Source organism: Urocitellus parryii, chromosome 9 (assembly GCF_045843805.1).
Source record: "Urocitellus parryii isolate mUroPar1 chromosome 9, mUroPar1.hap1, whole genome shotgun sequence".
In the NCBI taxonomy this organism is placed as follows: Eukaryota; Metazoa; Chordata; class Mammalia; order Rodentia; family Sciuridae; genus Urocitellus; species Urocitellus parryii.
Window position 1 is genome coordinate 84,697,341 of NC_135539.1, and position 22,581 is coordinate 84,719,921.

Here is a 22,581-nt window from a genome sequence, read left to right on the forward strand (position 1 = left end):
TGGTCAGCCACAGACGGCCAGGGTCCTGTTGCCCCCTTTGCCCTTGTCTGGGTCCTTCCTGGCTCTGGGGGTCAACACAGGCAGCCAGTAGCATGGTAGGAAGCTCCACGTTTTAGCTAAAAATCCGAAAAGATGGGGTAGAGATTGTCTTTTGGGTCATTTCCTGGCAGATAACATTCCAAACAGTAATTTCAAAAGCATAATTCCTTTTTAATCAAGGAAAGGGAGGTATAAAAGCATTGGTGACTTCAGAATTTCCAGAGAACTGTAGATATCTTAAAGTTATCCGTAATTGTGCATCATAACTAACTGAAGTGAATCGATAGTGCCTTATATCCTGTTAACCTGCCAGTCAGAAACATCATGCCCTGTGAGGGTCCCTGGCCCTTCTCCCATCCCTGCATCAGTGTTCTCAAGCCTGACATCCCTGCATCGGTGTTCTCAGGCCTGACGTTGCTTTCCCCTGCTCCTGCTCGGGCCACAGTGGGTGTGCTGGAGAGACATGTCCAAGTCACTGAGCACTCCGTTGCCTGCATTTGGCGTGTGGGCACGCTGCACATGTGTTTCAACCATTGGAAGTAGCCTTTTCTCCATGGGACTGAAATTGAAATGTGAACTCTGATCTGGTTTAAATGGTGAGAAAGGTGCAGGAGGCTTCTGCTTGGCATGCCCAGGCTGTGGGCATGAGGAAACCCAGGCTGCCCCAAGACCCAGTAGTGCTGGTGGCACCTGGGTCTCCTTGGCAGGTCTCGTTAACCTCTGGGGCGCTGTGGACACGAGGTCTCCCATGTGTCTTTGGAAGCAGCCCTGTGCCTCCTGGGGCGCACACACCTGTTTGCTTTGCCTGGTTAGCAGGTGGGCTTACCTTCCAGGTCTACCCCCCAACCCCTGGCCTTGGTCCCCTGAAATTCCCCCAGCAGGAGACGGTGAATGTGCTGGTGATGGGCCTGGCCAGGGCATGCCACTGGGGATATGCTAGCAGGTGACAGGCAGGAAGAGTCATATCAGGTCAGCACCCACCGTCCGACTCACCTGGTTACCCAGAGCTGCCGAGAGAAACTGGACACATGACCCTGACAGCTGTTCTTCTCTTTCAGAGGGATGTCCTGAGGTCGGACCTCATTGTCTGCTCTGTGGTGGCCGTCCTCTCCTTTGCAGTCAGCGCCAGCACCGTGTTCCTGTCCTTGAGAGTAGGTGTCCCCTGGGCTCTGGGTGCTTCCTGGCTGCCCCTTCTCCTTGCTGCCTGGGTGGCCGCAGAGCAGAGAGCACGGGGCAGGCAGATGAGCTGGGGAAACAGAGTGCCTGTCGAGAGGATGGCATCCTGAGCAGTGGTGTCCAGGAGGTGACCTGGTGTCCACCATGACCTCCCTCCCGACTGGGGAGGGGTTCTGTCTGTAAGGGCCATGGTGAGCCTCCTGGAGGCCAGGGTGTGCCAGTCAGTGGTGGGATGGCAGCTAGGGGCACACTCATGCCATACTGAGGTGGGGACAGAGCCTGAAGGACTGCCGGGTGGGATCTGCAGTGAGCAAAGGCAGAAGCCCGGGTAGACTTCCTGCCCAGTCTCTCGGTCACTGTCTGTGTAGCACTTGACGTTGGGGGACCTCCCTTCAATGAGGGATTCTGCTGGCTGGGCTTGTCATTGTTCACCTGTCCTTATAAGCAAACCAAAAACGCACTCGAGGGCTCTGCTCCCTGGCCTGGCCACTCTGCAGGCCGTTGCTGAACCCGGTGGCCCCCAGCACAGGAATCTGTTCCATGGGGGTGTGGAAGGAGCTCCAGAGGCTCAAAGCAAGCTGGGAATTTGCTGTGACTCTAGAGGGAGTGGGAAGGACGTGGCCTTGGCTGGTGACCGGCCCGCCCTTCCTTCGCAGCCCTTCCTCAGCCTCGTCCTGTTCGCGCTGGCGGGCGCCGTGGGGCTCGTCACCCACCACTTGCTCCCTCAGCTCCGCAAGCACCACCCCTGGATGTGGATCTCTCACCCCGTGCTCAAAAGCAAGGAGTACCAGCAGCGAGAAGTGAGAGGTCAGTGTGCCTCCCTCCTAGCGGGAGGGATGGGGGACACTGACCTGTGAGCCTGCATTTGGCACCTCAGGTCTGCACTTGGCACCACGGGTCTACACGTGGCAATGTGGCTGGTGGTGCACAGGGCGTGTTTCCCTGCAATCAAGACATGAATGGGGAGCGTGGGCCTTATAGTGCAGGTAGTCCCCTTGTCCTGGCCACCAGGTGGAGACAGTTGAGGCAGGGTGAACTGGAAGTGGCTTTGTTGGAAGGCTCATTGGTCAGTGGTCTTGGGGAGAATTGAGCTGTCCTTCAGACTGGAGAGTGTGCTTCCAGTGCACCCTGGACAATGGCTAGACGGGCCACAGCACAGACCAGCCACTGGCCATCAGGCCCTGGACCTGGAGTTTCTGGTCACATGCCTGGTTCCCTTGACTGTGTCTACAGCTGATTGACTTAGCAACTCCCGTGGGGGCACCAGCCTCGTAACCACACTGCCAGACCCACCGTCTGACTCATCAGAGCCAAGGTGAGGAGCACTTACTGTAGGAAGTCTCTCAGAGGTGTCCCCACAAGGTATCCTGCTCTGTGCTTGAATAGACGCAGAAAGACTGATGCATTCCTTCCCATCCTCTGATGCATCAAAGCCACAGACCACAGATCATTCTACTCTGTCCAGCGGTGCCCAGACTGCACAGAACCTTTAGCACCCTGCAGCTTCCTGGTTGTGATGGGAATTATCCACTGGTCCCTACTCCCAGGCACAGGTATGTGAGGCTGGCCAGGTCACTGATTCACAGGAAAGTGCCAGGCAGGACTAGCACCAGCAGCCTCAGGGAACTAGGGACACAGAAGGGAAGCAGGGGAGATAATAAAAAACAATGATGAGGCAGAGGTGAAGTGATATGGCCTCATGGGCCAGCACGGGGGGCTGCAGGACCAGGGCTCGAATTGCTGTTCCCTCAGAGTCAAGATGGAGGCTCAGCTGTGAAACGTACTGTTCTGTGTTCTGTGCAAGTTCAAGCACTACTGGAAGTGGCTTCCAGAGTGGCCCCCTCTACCTCTGCCTGTCCCTTTACCTACTCCTGGGCCCCTTCGGTGGCCTAACTCTTGTCCACACCTTCACCTGCACCTGCTCCCGTGTGTATACCTTGTCCCTGACCCAGGGCCGGCCTATACTTTCACCTCTGTCTTGACTCTGCATATTTAAAGGCCTTTGCAGGAGGAAGGAGAGCCTGTCCGACTGAAGGAGGAAAACCAGGCAGGTTTGTCTTGGGCTTCCTTTCTTGTGGCAGCTCAGAGTGTGGAATTTGACATGGAAATAGGAGGGGGCTGTTAACCACTCAGGGACTCTCTTTCTTTCTCTCTCTCCCTGCCCCATTCCCTCCCTTTCTTTTCTTTATTTCCTGTTTTTTTCTTCCCTAAATATTAAAAAGCTCAAAGTATTTATTCATTCATGTATGTAGTGTGTACGGACTGAAGACTGAACCCAGGGCACTTTTCCACTGAGCCACATCCCAACCCTGTTTATTTTTTATTTTGAGACAAGGTCTCAATAAGTTGTTTAGGGCCTCACTAAGTTGCTGAGGCTGGCTTTGAATTGTGATCCTCCTGCCTCAGCCTCCCAGGCAGCTGGATCACAGGTGTGTACCACTGGGCCTGCAAGAGCTCAGTTTAAATTGGACTCCTTTACCTATTTTAAGCCTGTTAGACTTTTTAGTGCAAGATTCAAGAACAAGTGGAGTGAGTGTGTTTCTGGGTCTGACTGCCACTTTCAAGGGCAGGTGGGTGTGTGGGTGGCCCTGGGCCTCCATGGGCCCCATGGAGGCGGGTGGGAAATGGAGGTGCTTGCTTACATGGCTCAAATAGAGGCTGTGGGACCTGTCTCCCTGTCTGTTAGACATTTACAGGCAGCCTCAAGTCTTGCCAAGGGTCCCAGGCTTGACAAATGAGGCACGTAATGAAAAGCAGTTTCGACTTCAAAAGTGTGTGTGTTGGAAGGAAAATCCAAATGCACAAGTCATGAGCTATGGCTGTGTTAGGAGCTGTAGGCTGCTACCACCTGCCACTCTCCTTGTCCTGAGCCTCCGGCCCTCTTCCTCGCTTCTCTTCCTTTCTCCCACTGGCCACAGGAGTGCCCAGAAAACTCAGGCTGGTCATGTGACTTTTCCTGTGAAAGCTGTGCCCAGATCCTTTTTTTTTTTTTTCATAGGAGCACAGAATACTGTCACTGGGAAAGAGGAAAGAGCAGGGCAGGGCTGGTGAGCATGTGGCCTGTCTCTGGGCACCAGGACTGGCAGGCATCACTGCCTGAGAGCAGCGCCCTGGAATTGGGCCAGCAGCAGATATTGCTAGTCGATTGCCATTGGCACGTAAGGCAGGGGCATGTGCTGCCCACTGTTTTCAATAAGCAGAATGGAAGCCCAGGGAAGTCCAGGGATAGAGCTTGGATCCTGCCAGTTTTGTGGCCAGTGAGTGACTAGCACGCAGGGTGTTGTTGTCTGGTGCTCCTTCTGCTCTGTGTGATGGGCACACCCCGAATGTGACTCCCAGGCTGTAATGCCACTGTGGTGGCCCAGGAGAGTCATGCGGTTCTGCCATAGCAGGTCCTGTGAAGCCTGACAGGGCGTACTGACCCTCCAGGTGCCCTCTCTGGGTGAAGCCGACTCCCTTCCGCGTGGCGTTTCCCAGACACACAACACTCTCCTTCTCCCTCTCCCTCTCCTCGATGCTCCTGGAGAGGGATGCTGGCCTCCCGCTGCCCACACTAAAGCCAGGCTGCTGGTCCTGTGGGTCTCTGCCCAAAGCCAGTCCCTGCAGAAGAGCTTCCCTAGTACTCACCCCTGTCCAGCTTCCCACCGCTCCTAGAGCCTTCTTCTGTCCAGTCCAGCACCTGCAGCTGCCGTGTCTAAGGGCCTGGTGAGCTCCAGGGCTGCTGTGTGCCCGGGGCCAGCCCTCCAGAGCCCCTCCATGCCTGTGCAGGCAAGGCCTGTGGTCTTCCTGCCAAACTGCATTTAATCCAAACACATCACTCCACATTCACTGGGACAAGTCTACGCCTGGTGCCTGTCCCCTTTCAGTTCATGTCCCCCTCTGCATGCCCCAGGTATGTCTTCTCCTTGGTGGAATGTGGAGATGTCAGATCGACTTTATGAAACGGAGCTGAGTGTATCAGCCGGAGCTGACGGCTGTAATCAGGACGTGGTTTCATCTGCTCAGCCCTTGACCTGTGAGGCCTCTCCCCATCCTGATCCCGACCCGTTCTTCACCTCTGTCTGGCCAGGAGCGGAACCCGTCATGTGTGGTACAGGTCGGCAGCAGGAGGAGCTGTGGGCGAGAACAGTGATGAGCCTGTGTGGTCACCCCCACGGAGCCAAAGCTGCTGTGTTTCCACCATCCCCAGGGGACCGGCTAGATGGCGGCTGGAGCCCAACGTGGGATTTGAGAGGCCAAGGGTAGAGGGGCACTAAAGGGGCACTTTATTTTTATTAAAAAATAAAGTAAATTGATTTTCATGAACTTGGAGGAGGATTCAGGCCATGACATCGTGGACTGAGCCTGCTCTAAGATTCTGCCTGTGAGAACCTTCGTTCTACCCCAGAACTTTCCAGAGGAAGTGCATTCCTTCAAAAAAGGAGCAATGGCGTTAGGCACATGTTCATGTGTCCTCCACAAAGCCTCTGTTAGTGTTGTGATAATCGGCTTCTAAGGCTTCAAGGAAAAGTGAAGTGATCTGAGCTGATGGTCATGCTCCTGCCAGATGCCTGGGTTCTGGTGGAGCCGAGAGGGCCCAGGAAGATTGTGTTATTGTAGGGCCCGTGCCAGCCGGAAATGCCCATGACCGCACTGTCTGTTCATTCAGGAAATAATCATCGGGTCCCCACCTGATGCTACGCCCTGGGAACAGTGACACAGCATGACCACCTCTATCTCTGATGCCCAGGAGCCTGCACTGTGGGGGGCTAGGCTTCTAGGCTCGGGGACGTACGGAGTGAGGTAGAGTCACAGGAGCCTCAGGGTCGGGGAGGTGCTGGTGGCTGGGGCAGCCTCTTCAGTCCGGTGGAAATGCAAACTGGAAGTCTGTGGAATTGTGTAGCTGAACGTTGGGTTAGTGCCTGGCACCAAGTAGGTGTTCAGCAGACGTTGGTGGAGTGAACAGATGAGTGACATCGACTTTATAAGTTCTCTGAGGTAGGTCCAAGGACTCAGGTGCAACTGTCTGTGACTTGTACCCAAGAACTCACTAGTTGCTGAAGTTTGTTACAATTTGGGGATACATTAGAATACATGAATAAAGGATTGAATAGATTATAAAACACCTAAATTAAAATTTTTATTTAAATTATAAATTTAAAAAATCCACTAATACACTAATGAGTCCCAAATTTGTTATTTGGGTTGGGGGTGGGGTACCAGGGATTGAACTCAGGGGGCACTTGACCACTGAGCCACATCCTCAGCCCTATTTTGTATTTTATTTAGAGACTGGGTCTCACCCAGTTCTTAGCACCTCACTGTTGCTGAGACTGGCTTTGAACTCCAGATCCTCCTGCCCCAGTTTCTGAAGCCGCAGGGATTACAGGTGGGGGCCACCATGCCTGGCACAGATTTGTAATTCACCAGTAAATTTATTTACAGTTTAGCAAGTCTTGTCAATCAATTTGCAGAGAGACTGGTTTCTACGTATGATAAACATGGTTCTAAAAATGCTTTCTCTAATTTTCTTTTAAAATTTTCATTTAAAAAATACCTTAGCCATTTCATCAAAGTGATATATAGCATTAGAAATCAACTGGAAAGGGCGGGCCTGGTGGCCCACACCTTAATCACAGCAGCTCTGGAGGCTGAGGCAGGCTGAAGCAAGTTAAAGACCAACCTCCGCAATTTAGTGAGGCCTTAAGAACTTAGAGTGACCCTGATTCTAAATTAAAAAAAAATTAAAAACAAGAAAAGAAGGAAAATGGAACAAGTTATAACAAAAAGCAGCAGATCCCTATCACCGACTCCTCCATCTGTGCTTCTTCGTCTTCAGCAAGAATCGCTCCCTGTCCTCCAGGTGTCCCTCCTGGCATCCCCCATGCTTCTTCCCAATACTGGCCCTGAGCTGCTCTGCTCCTCCTGGTCTGGACTCACTGGTCTCCAGGCTTCCCCTTGGGATAGACAGCGCAGCCCTCGCCCTCCTTCCACGGTGCATTCCCATCCTCCTCCAGTACAGCCTTCACTTGCTTGTGGAACACATGCTTCAAGGTCTAAGTGCTGTCTGCTCAAGTCCAGAGCACACTGCGGACCCCTGGCCTTCTTGCGAGTCCGGGATGCACCGTGGCTCCACGCCTTCTCTCCCCGTCCTGTGTTTGTGTGTGTCAGCTTCTCCAGCAGCTTGGTGGCCTGGCTCCAGTCTTCACCCGCCCACCTTGCAGACTCCCTCTGAGTCATCGCTTCTTTGCTCACCCGCTTTGGAGGCACAGCTCCCCCCAGTCACTCCAGAGAAGGGCCCAGGAGCAGGAAACCCGGTGGGGCCTCGTCTGCTCTGCACTTGAGGGCCTGTCTGCAGCGAGCCCGGCCAGGCTCTGGACTGGGATTCAGAGGCGTCTGCTGCCGTTGGAATGTCTGATGTTCTCTGACCCCTGGCCCTTTAGGCGTGACCAGGTTTTTCCTGAAGGATGCTTTTGGGGAGTGTAGGAGGAAATTGTAGCGTCCAGACCCAGAGAGCAGTCTCTAGGACAGGGCAGTGGACACAAATCCTGGCCGTGTCCTGGGCTGACTGTGCTTAACCATTGTGGCTCACCCCCACCGTCTACAACTGGAGTCCTAGATGTGAGAACCGTGGGTTGGGGTAATACACAGGAGACGTGAGCAGCTTTTGGCATAGTCCTAGACAGCAGAGAGCCCCATGAGTGTCCCCCCTCGTCCCCAATGAAAGGGGACATCCTTTGCCACTTGCCTTGCTATGCATTTCACATTTCACCGTGGGGCTGGGCACTTGGTCACCCTTTATCATCTGGATGTTCGTGTCCTGTGGTTTTGAGATTTCTGTCAACAGGGGTGGTCCTTTCTGGATGACCTGCATTACAGACCTTCCTTGGTGACTGAAACTGATGTAGGTGTGAGATCTGTGGAACATGGGTGGCAATGACTGAAGGAGCAGGAGAGGAGGGGCAGTGAGTTCAGGACTCCATGCTGTGCTGGATCTCAGGGCTCATCTTGTCTGTGCAATGGGGGTGCTGTGGGGAGCAGTGGAAGGACTACTCCTTGCCCCTTTCCTCCAGAGAGGAAGGCTGCTGGCCTCAGCAGATAGGACCTGGGCGGCTGTCCTTAGCCTCTTTAACTCAGAGTGGCTGGAGTAGCTTGACACCCAGGTTGAACTAGCACAGCAAGGCACACAGTCTTCATGAGCTGAGCTGTTACCTGGAAAGTGTGTCTGAATGCCAGCACAGGGACTCAGGGCTGATCAGAAGCGTGCTGGTTAGTTAATCTCTGTCCTGTGATTTTCTGGACCTTCTCGGACTCTGGCTGGCCTCCCTAGCCTGCTGGGAAATCTGTCTTCTGTGTCAGGCTCTACGGGCTGGGATGGCCGCTGGGGATTGGCAGTGGAGCAGATTCACACCACAGTAGGAAACAGGAGAAGTGGAGCCCAGTCGCCTCCGCTCACAGGGGTGAGGCCAAGGGAGGCCTGAAGAAGCACAGGCCCCATGTAACCAGCAGCAAGGACATGGCCTGGGAACCCAGTGCCAGGTGGCTCAGCTGCCACCATAGTATCGCAAACCTGAGCCAAAAGTCTTCAACAAGAAGAGGCTCATTTCAGCCCCCAGTTCTGGAGGTCCCAGCCCATGTGGATTGGACACTTCAGACACGAGGACAACCACTGATGGCCAGGTTGATTCTATGGATCTGGCTGGAGAGGCAGGTGTCCCTCCCCCTCGCTGCTCCCTGGGTGTCCCTCTCCAAGCTGAGCAGTCGAGAACAGCCTTCCTGGATCTAGGATGAAGCCCTAGGGTCGTGGGTACAACCTCCAAATGGGCTCTGGAGAAACGAGGACTTTTGTGTTCTGATTCCCTAATGTCACTCTTTACTGCTCTGTTTGTTCTAGAAGTTTTCCATGGTGTTGAACTGGTCTTATTTATTAATTCACTTAGAAATGTTCATGGAATGCCCACTGCATGCCAGGGACTATGTAGTTCTGGGGGGCGGGCAGTGTGGCCACTGCAGGAGTGAGGTGCTCTGGCCAGGAGGCCATTGATCCTGAGCCAGACTCACTGCCTGAAGCACCTGCTCCTCCCTGGACTGTTCCACAAGGTCTCCCCAGTTACGTCCTTGACCAGTCCTCCACCCAGCGAGTGGCCGTATACAGGAAACATGATGGAGCTAGAGTCCCGACACTGGCTGTCATCACACAGATGGCTGCAGATGTGCCATGTCTCAGGCACAGAGAAGGAAGGCGCAGGGACAGGGAGGGAGGACCAGGAAGCCCCTATTTAGATTTGAGAGGAAGGGAAGGGGCCTTCAAAAAGATGACATTTAAATTGATGCCTCAAGGAAAAGTGTGGTGAAGACCACCCCTCAGAAAGGAAGAAGGGGGCTCCAGGTGTGGGAGGAAGAGGGCTCCAGGTGTGGGGAGAAGCCACAGGTCTTCTGGATTTAGCCTGTCTGGGAAAAGAAAGGCCAAGGTCATGGCCCTCAGGTTTGCTAAGCAGAGTTCGAGGGCTCCGAGCAGCAGGGTGGCACGATGTCCTTTGCGGCTGTTAGTGATCACCCTCGATTCATGCTACTGCATCTGCAAGCAAAGCCTATTTCTAGAGAAGAAGCCAGGAGACACATGCCCAGGGTACTCGGGACTTCCTAGGCTGAGCCGTGGTCCAGCAGGAGAGGCAGGAGGGAGGACTGCTCACGGACAAGGCAACGTCCATCCCCTGCCACGGTGCCCAGCTACCCTGGGCTGTGGTCTGCCCCTGGTTCCCAGTAAAACAGGAGACCCAGAGTCCTTGCAGTTCAAGTCCCAACTCAGAAATTGAACTGGAGAAGGTCGTCTTTGTAAAGCTAAACCATCCTGAGGATCTGGATTGTTTTTAATTATTGAGGAGGACCTATTTTAGTAGCAAGAGCATCTAAAAACACAACCTGAAACCCTTTAAGAAAGCATAAAGCTTTCAACTGTAACGAGTCATATATAAGCATGTAAATGGCATAATTAGTTAGCACTCTTTTCCTCGGGGGCCTCATCTTCCAGGGAAGAGAGAAATAATAATGCCAAATAATGTCTTTTTATGGTCTCTTTGCATATTCAGGACATTAATGGAAAGGCAGTTATAAAATACCGCTGCAGATTTGCTTTCTGACTTATGCCTAGGGAGACCCTGTGGGGACTTGCAAACATGCACCGTGTACTGTGCTTTCGAGCTTTCCCGTGTGCTGGCTTTCTGTGGGCACCCCACAGGCAAGAACGCGTTCCCCCTGGCACTGGGCATTATGCACATGCACATTGGCCCAGTGTTGTGTCCACCCCACCCCGTCACCCACCCTGTCCCACTGCCTCCAGCTGGACACCTTGTAGCGAGTTCCACTTGTGTGATCAACGCTGTCTCCATCTAGAGACTGAAGCATTTCATTAGGACACTCCAGTGGTGTTGGTGGATGGATTCTGGAATAGGAAGGACAGAGAGTCCAGGAGTGCAGGTGCAAAGTGTCCCTGCCACACTTCTCCGCCCTGCTCTGGCTAGGTGATGGGACCTGCCTCTTGTGACCTGCTCCCCTCACGCCTGGCGTGCACACCTGTGCTGGGTGCCCTGTGAGTGTCTGCTGCCCTCCCTGGGCTCCTGGCCAGCTTGACTTCCCCACGGGGGTATGGTGGCTTGCGCTCCAGGTGCAGGGGTCTGTGGTAGTCATGCTCTGTTCCCTTAGGTGCTCCGGTGGTGGCTGTGCTGGGTCAGGCAGCGTGGCCGCTTCGTCCCCAGTCTGCATGCATCAGAGACTCTAAGGCCCTGGGAACTAGTGAAGGTTTTGTGACTCACGGGTCAATGATCTGGGGGTTCTGGTTCCATGACTCCTCCTCAGAAGCCTCCTGCAGAGCTGTGTCTTGCTCTGCTTTCAGTTGGAGGCTTGGTTGCCTTCTCCTAACGACCGGCCTCCGTAGTCCTGCCGCCTGTCTGCTGGTGCGCGTCTGGCCGTGGTGGATGCCCTGGGACCCGACCTGCAGTGCTGGGTCTCCCTGCAGCCTGCAGGCCTCACTCTCACACCACAAGGTAGGGCCGAGGGGCCCTCCCCTTCCTCGAATGCCCAGGTAGCTCAGGCCAAGGGCTCGATGAGTAGGAACCTCAGTCTCAGACACCCCGCCAGGCCTGGGTGCCGAATCCCGAGCTTCCACTTCAGACTCCATTGCTGTCTCTGGGATGGGTGGATTCTTATGAAAACCTAATTTTGTTGCCATGCTCTGCAGTGAGTCCTCATAGGCTGCATGGGACCATCCCCACCCACTGGAAAATGTCATTTTCTGAAAGTAAACGTGACAAGTTCTGGAAGAGCTCAGACACCCCCAGACAGACAGCCCCATTGCTCTTCAGTAATAAGCCTCTTAAACGTTGTCTTTAACACAGACGTTTTCCTAATAGCACTGTGGATTAGGGTCAGTTATATTTATCTTCTTTACTTTTTTTTTTTTTTTTGCAGGAATCTCACCCAGGTTGTCTGAATTGGTGGCATAAGCTTATGGGCATCTGTAAATGGATTTTACAAGCAGACTGGATTGGCTCTGAGGGGCTGGCCTCAGTCTGACACTGTCCATCTGTTACAGATTGGAAATCAGAAAAAAAAAGTAATTTTGTATAGAAAGAAACCTAGCTGTAGTTGAGGGAACCTTTAGAAAGGTTAAAATAGGAAATGCTTGATATGATGTAGTTAGAGAACTGCTTGTCTGTAATCCAAAAGCAATTCCAAGGACTGCTTTCTGTCTCTTGGTTTTCTTTTTCTTTTTTTTTTTGTCCATCTTTAAATATCCATATTTAAGTAAATCTGTTAAGTATCCAGAGTTTCCCCCAAACACTAAGACAACAGGTAACATTCAGTGAACCCCAGCCCAGCGCAGGTACCTACTAGGTACTGAGATACTAGGCCACGTAAGGCACAGTCTGCTGGGGATGAGTGTTCTCACTGCTGTGACAGGTGAGTGTTCTCACTGCTGTGAACTGTGGACCTTGCAGTCACAGTGATGGCACAGGGAGCTGCAAACTTCCCCTGGTGCTAGGAGCACTGTACACAGAAGCGCCAGGTGTCTGCAGGTGCCTGGTGGGGCTGGGTCCACAGCAGTGTGGCAGAGTGCCTCAGATGGGGACGTGGCAGGGTCCACCTGGGAGCAGGCAGATGGAGGGTGCATTGATTACAAAGGATTTAAACACAGTCGTTAAAATAGCTGGTTGAAAGTTTCCCCTCTCGCTATCCCAGTGACTGACAGTTCTAATAGGTCAGCACTGAGTCCTGCTCCCTCTGGAGGAGACGGTCTGGATGCCCTGGCCTGTATCCCTGGAGATGCCGTCCTGGGATGAAGGGCCAGTCCTGAGATCTTCAGACAGCACAGTCTAGGAGCTTCTCCAGCAGGAGAGTCTGAGGGGCCTTCTGGAGCACCTGGCCACACGGAGGCATTGAGGCATCATACTCGGGCTGTGCCCGTGGAAGTGAGTGGCAGCCGCCCACAGGACTGTCACAGGAAGAACAGATCTTGGAGCTCATTTCACACTACATGGGAGTCGGTTCTAGGGAGTCCACAGATCTAAACCTGGAAGGCCTTAGAGGACAGCAAGGAGCAGGTCATGAGTTTTCCTACAAATGACAGCAGGCTATGGGAGAGAGAAGAGAGGGTGGATGTGTTTGTGTCATGGGCTTCTTTCTACGAGAGGCTGTTATCGTGACCAAGGACCTGTACACAGTTGTACACAGATGTGTCAAGTCCTAAGACTCAGGAAGAGGCTCGTCAGCTGTTGGGAGAAAGAGCCAGACAGCCAGCCATGGAGAACTAGCACTCAGACGTGTGTGTCACAGTGGTCAAGAGCTCACTGAAGACCTGAAGGTCCCCACCCAGTGGTTGGGGACATGTGAAGTGAGACTACATCGCATTCACAAGCAGCACTACAGAGTGTTTGGCAGGGACGTGGGACAAGCCAAATGACTGCCTGTGGGAGTGCAGACTGGCACGGTGACCCTGGGAAATTGGCATTAGCTATGGAATCCTGCACCCAGTGACCTCGTAGTTCCCCACCCAAGGTGTGCTGCGCAGAAGTTAGCAGGCAGGTTCACCATGATACAGGAGGAGTCTCCCAGCCATGCTCCTCATAGTGGAAGATAGATCCTAACCAAGTGCCTGTCGGCAGAAGCTAGAAAAGCCAACCTGCAAATTCACCTCCGTAGATTCCTACACCTGGAGAAAGAATGAATTACAACTCCAAGGACGGATGTCAGGGGCACACGGTGAAGCAAAGGACCCCGCAGGACAGTGAGCACAGCTAACAATGGCACAGAGCTGAGCCAAGGTTATGGAGAAGCTGTAGCTCAGGGCAGGGGGTGCTTTGGGGTGTCTCCTGGCCTAGAGCCAGGGATGGAGCCCCTCCCTCATGGAGCTGAGACTTCAGTGGAGGGCAAGCAAACTCCATCAGTCAACAAGTGTCAGACAGGGATATGGTGTATGAAGAAAAGTAAGTCGGGGTGAAGAAATGGTGACGAGAGGAGGCGGTTTCATAGGGTGGTCAGAGTACCACGGAGAAGTGCCCTCGAGCAGGGACCCACACAGAGGGGGAGCCCTGGAAATGTGTGAGAGGGTGTTCCGGACAGAGCTCTGCGGAGGAGCAGGCTGCCCGCATGCTTCTCAAGGAGCTGCTACGGCCGGCAGCTGGCCACGCGTGAACAGTAGAGGAGTGCTTGGAAATGACTGGAGAGATGGGCATGGCCTCACCAGGCAGGCGTCTGGTGGCCAGTGTCCAGGGTGGCCAGGAGGCCTGGGCACCTTGGCATGTGCAGTTCTGAGCAGGTGTGGCTGCAAAGGTACAGGGCAGAAGTTTCTGTAGGAAGCAGGAGATGTGGGCTTGGGAGGGTCAGATAGTGATGAGCTTTTTGGGGAGCTTGCCTGTACAGAGAGGGCAGTGAGCTCTTAGAGGATGTGCAGAGTGCTTCCCGTGGGGAGGACTGGAGGGGCCACTGGGGCATGGGACTGACTGCCCAGCACACACCAGGAGCTGGGGATCCAGCATGGCACTGAGGCTCAGCCTTGGGAGGAGCAGGTGGGTGTGTCTGCAGGTGCATTTGCTCCAGGGGTGGTGGGGAGGCCAGTCCACAGCTCATAGAGGCCATTTTCTCTAGGAAGAAGGGGTCACAGTTGTGTGCTGGGGTAAAGGGGGAAAGGTCTTAAATGTTTGTTTTTCTTACTTTCCGTATACTTTCACAAAAGACTAAAAAACTTTAATCCGTATGTAAAATGTGTGACCCTAACTTCATCATGTATCAAAATTCATTCATTGTGAAATAATGCATCTCCAAATCTGCCCCCAGGAAACATCATCCATTAAGAAAGCCCAGAGCTGAATTCTGACCCAGCATCCTTACCCCGAGCTTAACTTTCCTCCCCCTGCGCCCTCTTCATGGGTCATCGGGCTTTCTCCTCTCTGCCACCCCTCAGGTGTTGCCGCTCCTTCTCTGCCTGGGCATTGGTGTTTGTTCTCTTCCTCTACTTCCCATGCCGCCCCTCTGCCCTGTCTCCCCGTTCCTGTCCTGTCCCAGCCAGTTCTGTCAAGTGGGATTTCTGAAACCAAATTTCTCTTCATATTTTTATCCACAAAGATAGTTTTTGAGTTAAAGACAACACCTTCTTATGTAGAAAACAAGCCTCGGCGAGGAGAGTGGACGCCCTGTGTCTGCTGCTTCCTGAGGTTCTTTACATGCAGCCCTGGTGTTGTTGCCTGGAACTAGGTGACTTGTCCTCTGATCTGGATGAGGACCCCAGAGCACAGCTGCTCTGGGAGAGTGCATTTCTCCTTCATGAGTCGTTCTCGTGCAACCCCACAGGGTGCAAACTGCGTGCTTTCTCCCCACCACCAAGGGCCTCTCCCTACTGTGCTTTACCTGGGTACAGTGTTCACCTTAGCCACTGAGAACGAGACTCCAGGGCTGTGATGGAGTCGCCGTCCCCTTGGCTGATTTAGACTCTGAGCTGCCGAGAAAAAGGTGGAGCCTCCAGAAGGCTCCTGTGCTCTGTGCTGGTGGGTGGGGACAGCCTCCTGGTTTCTAGCAGATGAGGAGTGTGTGACAGGGAGGGACAGCCACCATGGGCCCCTGGGTACAGTGGAAGCAGCCCTGGCCCTGGCCCTGGAGGCTGGGAGGAAGTGTCCCTCATGCCTGATAATGTGACACTAGAAGTCTGCTCTGACCAGTGGGACCAGGGCTGCTCCTCCCCAGAGAGAGCAGCAAGTGAGGACTGCAAGAGGTGCTGCCCGTGTGGATCCCACCCCGGCACCCACCAGGGAACAGGGAGCCGGACTCCTTCCCCAGCAGCCCTCTAAAGGTACCCATGGGACACAGAAAGCTGAGGCTCGGGAACACAAAGGAACAGTCTGAGGTCACATGCTAGGGGTTGGTGGAGATGGTGGGTGGGCCTGCTGGTCCTGGTGACCTGGGTGAGCCTGACTTAAAGCCCCAGCTCTCAGGAAGGAAGTCAGGAAGCCTTGGGGAAATACAGCAGGTCCCAGTACCAGGGACTTGGGGACTAGCTTTCTCTTCTTTGTGTACATTGCCCAAGGATTTGATCATGGATTTAAGGACTAATGAGAGAGAGAGAAAAAAAAAAAATCCCAGAATCTGCCCAGCCCCAGAAGTCACCCCAGGCATGAAAGGAGCCAGGGGAAGCTTTTGAGCTGTGCAGGCTGTGCCCCCAGCCTTGCTCGGCCATGGACTTGATGCCTAGCAGGTTGCTCTGTTGGTTCTTGCCTTGCAGACTGGGGGCCAACCTGTGCCTTGTCACCCAGTAGCTTCACGGAAGCAAAGCTGAGAGTTGCTGCCTGGAGGGGAGGTGGACATGCCCTCACCAGTCAGCAGCCTGAGCAGAAGGGGTGTCTCTTGTCGCTATCTGTATTTATGCGAAAGCACTTTGATCAGAAACTGTTCTAAGCGGTTTTTGTATTTCTTTCAGATGTCGCCCATTTAATGTGGTTTGAAAGACTCTATGTTTGGCTTCAGTGTTTTGAAAAATATATCTTGTACCCAGCAATAATTCTGAATGCCCTCACTATTGATGCATTTTCAATAAGCAATTACCGGAGACTTGGTACCCAGTAAGTGGAAAATGGTTTATATTCTCATACCGATTTGTGTCACATGTTTTCAGAACCTAGTGAGTTTCCCCTCAGCAGGCTGCAGAAGAAACCAACTTGTACATACCCATGACTTTATGCATTAAAAAGCCCTGGTGGTCTTTTACTTAAACCCACAGTGTAGACCGTCACTGTGGAGTGCCTGGGGTGCAAATGAAGTTAGATCTGCTTGCAGTGATGTTTTGAGCAAGTGTCAATGGATTTGAAACCATCCTGCAAAGCTTAGCCAGCGAGGCTAATAAGAGAGGAAGCCAGTGGGAGTCCGGGATTCCTGGAGGTTCTAGCACCCTGCCTGGAGCTCCCTGACTGCTTCCTGTCACTCCACTTAGCAGATATTCTTTCATGTGGTGCTGGGGGAGGGAAATTAATCACTGTCACTGCTCTCTGCATTTATCAAGAGAAGGATCACAATTTAAAATTGCGGAGCAGGAGACTTCACACTGTCACGATGCCCGTGTTTCTGCAAATCATTAACAGTGTAGAGTGGAGTCTTTGGTTTCACCTATTAAAATTAATTCTGAATTTACAAATGGAAATCTACTAGATAATTTGCAGATTTGTCATTCTGACAAAGTGAGAGTTGCTGGTCAAATACATTATCAGAGTAGAAGGATGAGAGTGGTCCTTCCCCAGGTCCCCTCAGTCACACTGCTCCAATGTATGTGTCAAGGTCAACGCTGACGCATAGTCCCAGGCACACTGATCCAGACCTGTTCTCCATCTCGTGTGTGACAGGAGCATGTTCATTAATATCTGCCAAACACGAGCTGGCTGAAAGACATACTGAGACCCTCTGGACTTGGAGTGGCCTCAGGGTCTCACAAAGCAGACGCTAACTGGTTGATCCCACGGCCTTTCTGTTTTCATTGGACTCTGTCTTCCTTCCATTCCAGACCTGTTTTTATTAGACCAGGGCAAGAATTCTGTGCCGCTTGGTACTTAAAATTCTCAACAGCAGATCCCAGGATGAAACTTACACTGGCTAAGACAGCAGACAATAGACCCCAGACCTGTGACCCAGTTGAGTCAGGGTTCCATGCAGGAAACAGCTCCCTTCTGGAGCACCACGTGCATCTGCTAGTGGCAAGGACTCCCAGTGGGCACAGTCCAGGATGACCCCGTGACCACTTCCCAGAACAAGGCAGATCTTGGGCACAGTCAAAGCCGGGCTAGCAAAGCAGGGACTGTGCTGCCCTGAGTAGTGCTGTCAAGGATGGAGGCTTTTCCCGTTCCACTTCAGGACAGGGACCTTGTGCAGGCCAAGCCATAGAGAAGGCAGGTGCAAGGGTTGGGACTTCACGGGTCACATAAACAGCTGAGGGTACAGCCTATGGTCAGGCTGCTCTCTGTGCCAGGTCAGACTTTCCCAGACACTGAAATCAGAAGAAGGTCCCTTACCAGTATTCCTCTGAATAGTCTCAGGTCCCAGAGGGTGCCATCTGAACCTGAAGCTGATGATTTTTTTCTGTTCCTGATACATCCAGAATGAAAGAAAGAAGAAGATTTCAGTCTTCCTGTCAGACCAGCCACTCCCAGGACAGTGTGAGGCCTCTTTCAAAGTCTTTAGGTCCTGCCTCCCCTGCCTATTTGAGAACCACTGCCCTAGTCAGTAGTGAATCCTTCAATAGTAATGCCAATCCCCAGGGCACATTAGAGGGGAAGATGGATGGACCGTGGGAGGATGAGTGAACCATGAGGTTTCTCCAGACATTTCCCTTCCCAGCCTGGTCTCTGGTGCTCCACACCTGGGCCCAGCCAGTGTTCCCTGATGCTGACTGTAAAACCTCACCTAAGCATGCAATGACCTCGGTGCCAGTAATGGTGCCATTGCTATCAACACTGTAAAAGCCCCAAACCTTAGTCCTGAATCTCCCAGAATTATAACCAGTCATCACTAGTAAATGTGAAATGAATTCTCCACCAAATTATGGTCACAGAAAACAGAGTGTTAGATTTGTCCCTCATTTATATTTTGCCTGAATAACCCAGAAAAATCACTGATATCCCTTGAAACCCAAAATGCCCATAGTCCTGAGGTACCTCAGCCCTGGGCCCTTGGAGGGCTCCTCTGTCCCACAGTATTTCTGTGCTGGGTGCTGCTGTCAGGGCGACAGGAGCCATGCCAGGTTTTCCATGCTGTCACCGTGGCATCAGGGGTCCTCTGGGAGAGGAGGACAGGTGGTAGGGCACCCCTTCTGCAGGACGTGAGGACACAGAAAACCTTGCCACTCTCCACAAACCCACTTGGAACCAGGACTAGTTTTTCTCAGAAACCCAAACTAAGTCTGTCACTCAGGGCCAGGGGCACATCTAACCTCGAGCACCCCATGGTAGAGCAGAAGCAGCCTCAGTCACGGCCCGAGTTCTGAAAGTGGACAAAGGATTAGATTGAGACATACAGAATTGCCAACATCAGGTCTTTTTGATGATAAAAAAGAAACTTTTCATAAGCCACCTTATATAATTTTTAGTTAACACATAGTAATTGTATTTATTTATGGGATACAATGTGATATTCCAACACACATCATATATAATGATCAGATCAGGGTAACTGAAACATCTATCACCTCTGACATTTATCTTTTTTTTTTTGCACTGGGAACATTCAAATTCCCCTCTACTAGCTAATTTGAAGTATTCAATTAATTGATGTCAATCTTGCTTACCACTGGGAAGCATTTCCTGAATGACCTCTGGCGAAGATGCTCATGTCTGCTAAGGTCCAGGGTCCCAGACTCAGCTGGGCTTAGGGGATGACGCCTGGCCCCTGTGCCTTGTACTTAGCCAGAGTGGGAACCTTCTCTCTCAGGTGTAACCATTCTCTGCCACTATCCCACTCTGTCCTCAAGCTCCCACGGGGCGTGTTACTATTGGTAGGAAGCTGGCCAAGTGGCCCAGCCTGCCTTGAGGAGGCTGTATGTTCCCATCCCCCCATCCAGTTTCCAGCTAGTTCTTTGTTTTTGCTCTACCCTCTGGGGGTTGGGGGAGGGTCACGCACACTGCACACACAGCCCAACTCCACTAATAAATCTGGTTCACCTGGCCAGAGGGTGTCCAAGAATTGAGTCCTCAAAACCAAGACTTGGAAGGGAAGTTCTCCACCTGCCTCTGCTTTGCTGAGCCCCTTGGATGATCAGCCCTGCTCCTGGGAGAAGTGGTAGGAATGCGATTTTAAGAAAAAAAGGTGGGAGTGTGAGGAGAGCAGAAAGCTTACATTCTCCAGAATGGCAAATAGACCAGACGACTCTGGAGCTGCCTGTAGGTGTGGAGTGGCCTTCCCACGACACTGGGTTCTTCTCCAGCCAGAGCCTCACGCTGCCCATGCTGGTTCATGGTTTCAGTCATTTCCTCTGATTGTGAGATGCAGCTGAGAGGTGCTAGTCTAGGCTGACTTCTCCCTGGGCACCAGCTGTGCCTGGGACCCCCCTCCGCCCTGCAGTAGCTCCTTCAGAGAAGCCCCAGAGGAGCTCTGCGTCCTTGCAGAAGAACGCAAGGACTTAGGAGACGGCCTTGGATGGGCAGGGGAGGCCACAGTGGCCGAGACAATGTGCAAGGGGTCACTCAGGGTGGCTTCCACCCTGGCTCAACCCCGTGAGTCCTTGGCCAGGTGCTCATGTCCAGGGAGTCCTTCCATCCCTGTTGGGTGGCGCAGCCCTGGGGAGGCACCTGGCATCCTGGGCCGTGGCTGACCCTGAGTCCCTCTCCTTTCCTACAGCTGGGACATTTTCCTGATGATCATCGCGGGCATGAAGCTGCTGCGCACGTCCTTCTGCAACCCAGTTCACCAGTTCCTGCACCTGAGCTTTACCGTCATCTTTTTCCACTTCGACTACAAAGATATTTCGGAGAGCTTCCTGCTGGACTTCTTCATGGTGTCCATTGTGTTCAGCAAGGCAAGTGAATGGAGGGTGGTGTTCTTGACCTTGGGAAAGGCATTTCCCACCAAACAGCCAACAGCTGAAAGCATTTTCTTTGTAGACAGTTTATAGAGGGAAATGGAATTGAGTTACGTGTTGTGTTACACTCTGCTGCCATGTGGGAGAAATTCTCATGGAGTGTCAGTGTGCTAGGTGGCTTGCTGAGTGTCACTGGTTGAAATGAATCAGTGTGGCGTGGACTTTCATGACCGTTGTGTCCATTAGCAATCTCATGGCAGAGAGTCCCTGGATCTCAAATGCTCTGAATGAAATTAAATATGATTCTTTAACTTTGCCCCTTGAGGTCCAGCTGGTGACCTGGTGTCCCACAATGGGTCCCTTGGGATGTTTTGGCCACCTGTTTGCTTCTGGTCAAGGGTTCACCTCCTGTGAACTCCCAGGTGCAGGGAACAATGCTCCTGGGACACCAGGCAAAGCTGTGAGCTGGTGCCAGTGTCTCCACAGGAAGGCAGAGGCCCCTGGTTTGTGGGGGCTCCTCCAAGCCCAAGTGTAGTCTGACCACTGTGACAAGCCCCTCCCTGAAGAGCAGGGCAGGCGTGGGAACAGCTCCTGGGAGATGGACCCTGCCAGCACTTCTGTCATGTGTGTGCTCTGTGTAACATGGCAGCCACAGGCTTCCGCCGGAGACTGACATCGGTGCCTCATCCTGTTGGTTGACTGCTTCAGATCCCAGGAGTCTTTCCCCGGTGTCTTTGTGAATCAACTCTGTAATCCTTGTTTTCTCTTCATTCCACCTCTCCTCTTTGGAACACTGCTGTGATATGAGAGCAGCCCCCAGGTGGCCATCCTCAGCTCCTCAGAGGCTGTGAAGGTTCTCTGGTGGCACTGGCTGAGTGCTGTTTTCAGATTCCCGCGTCCTTGCTCGTGACCTCTCCCGTGGGCCCCAGTTTCCACACTTCCTTCCAGACTGGGGCCTTGGCCTGCTGGGGCACAGGCATTGCTTCCTGTTCGTATGAACTCTCTTGGTTCTGGTCAGTTTGTGTCCCTGTTGTGACTGTCCAGACCCAGGCTTCTATGTTCTCCTATTCATCATTAGTACAAAGTTCCCTATCTCACACAGGAGGTAGACCTCATTCCCTGGGATCTCTTACACCCTTGAGAGGTTACTATACGTGATTTTACTGCTTGTGGTGCCAAGAGCACAGCATCAGATATGAAGGGTGCTGGAAGCAGTTCAGGGCCGCTCCAGCGACTGACATTTCATCAGGGTGAGATGTGCCCTTCTGAACTTTGGTTTGCTGTCAATGGAGCTAATGACACAGACTCACTGGTGTCGGGAGGGTCCATTCCTGTAGCTAAGAGAGAGGTTTTAAAGCGGAGAACAATGCAGGGCAGGACGTCAAAGTCATTGTAAGTAGGCTAGGACAGGTGCTGATGGTGTGGGTGTGCAGCCAGGGGCCTGTGCAGCCTGGGGCCTGTCCATCCCTACCACACTGTGCAGGAGGTGGCTCCGGGTGGCTCCCGGGCTGAGGCAGGGGAGCTGCCTGCTGATCAGCCAAGGGCCAGCAAGTCACTGCTGGAAAAGGCTTGAGAAGGTGCAGAAAGGTGTGTGCCTAGTTCATCCTTAGCATCCATGAGGACTCTTAGCCCTGTCCTGTGCAGGACGAGGAGATAGTCCTGAAAGAGTGTGGCCCAAATGAAAGCCACAAAATCCTAGTTGTTCTGGGTGTTGACTTTGACTTTGCCAGAATCTTTTTGAAGCACCAATTAAAATACTAATGTTCTCTTAGACGGAACCCCAGTAGTGGCTCTCTTATTTCCTCTGACTGACATAGCATTAGCATGTCATTTAAATAATCTGCTTTTAGGCTGGGGTAATGGCTGTGTCTAAAAGGGAAAGGGAAAGGAACAGAGAGACAAGCCTGGAGACAGGCTCTCGGTACAGCCAGTGGGTCCTGCACCCGGCTGTGCCCACCTCACCCAGAAACCCGCTCCTGCTCATCTCCAGAGAGTGGTAACAGCAAACCAGCATGAAGACAGTTAGGGAAACAGACGGCATTTGTGAGGTGATGGAGATGGCAGAGTGTGAGGAGCCAGGAAGTGACCCTTGTGAGGAGGGCACAGTGATCCCCCTCAGTTCACCGTGCCTGTTGAGAAGCCCCCTTCAGTGAGTCCCAGGGGTGGTCTGGAAGCCTCCAGGGCGAGTTCAGAGGCCACCCTGCTCTTGGGGTTTCTCTCTGCAAGATATGAGGCTTTACTGGTCCAGACCACTCACCGGAACCCTGTGTGACTGTCCTCTCCCCTGACCATCACAGCTGTCCCTCCACCTTCAAGCCCTGCCCCCCCCACAACAAAGCTGA

The 22,581-nt window shown here is 52.8% G+C and overlaps 1 protein-coding gene across 3 annotated transcripts in view; it reads left to right on the forward strand.

Moving 5' to 3' along the window:
• The window catches only part of Pcnx2 (pecanex 2), a 175,663-nt gene that overhangs the window by 70,134 nt on the left and 82,948 nt on the right, over nt 1-22,581 (forward strand). For all 3 annotated transcript variants that reach the window (XM_026412957.2, XM_026412947.2, XM_077802720.1), the window contains 4 exons: nt 1,098-1,190; nt 1,872-2,022; nt 16,160-16,301; nt 20,059-20,236. In XM_026412957.2, the coding sequence (XP_026268742.2) occupies nt 1,098-1,190; nt 1,872-2,022; nt 16,160-16,301; nt 20,059-20,236 (564 nt within the window). The remainder of the gene's footprint in view (nt 1-1,097; nt 1,191-1,871; nt 2,023-16,159; nt 16,302-20,058; nt 20,237-22,581) is intronic.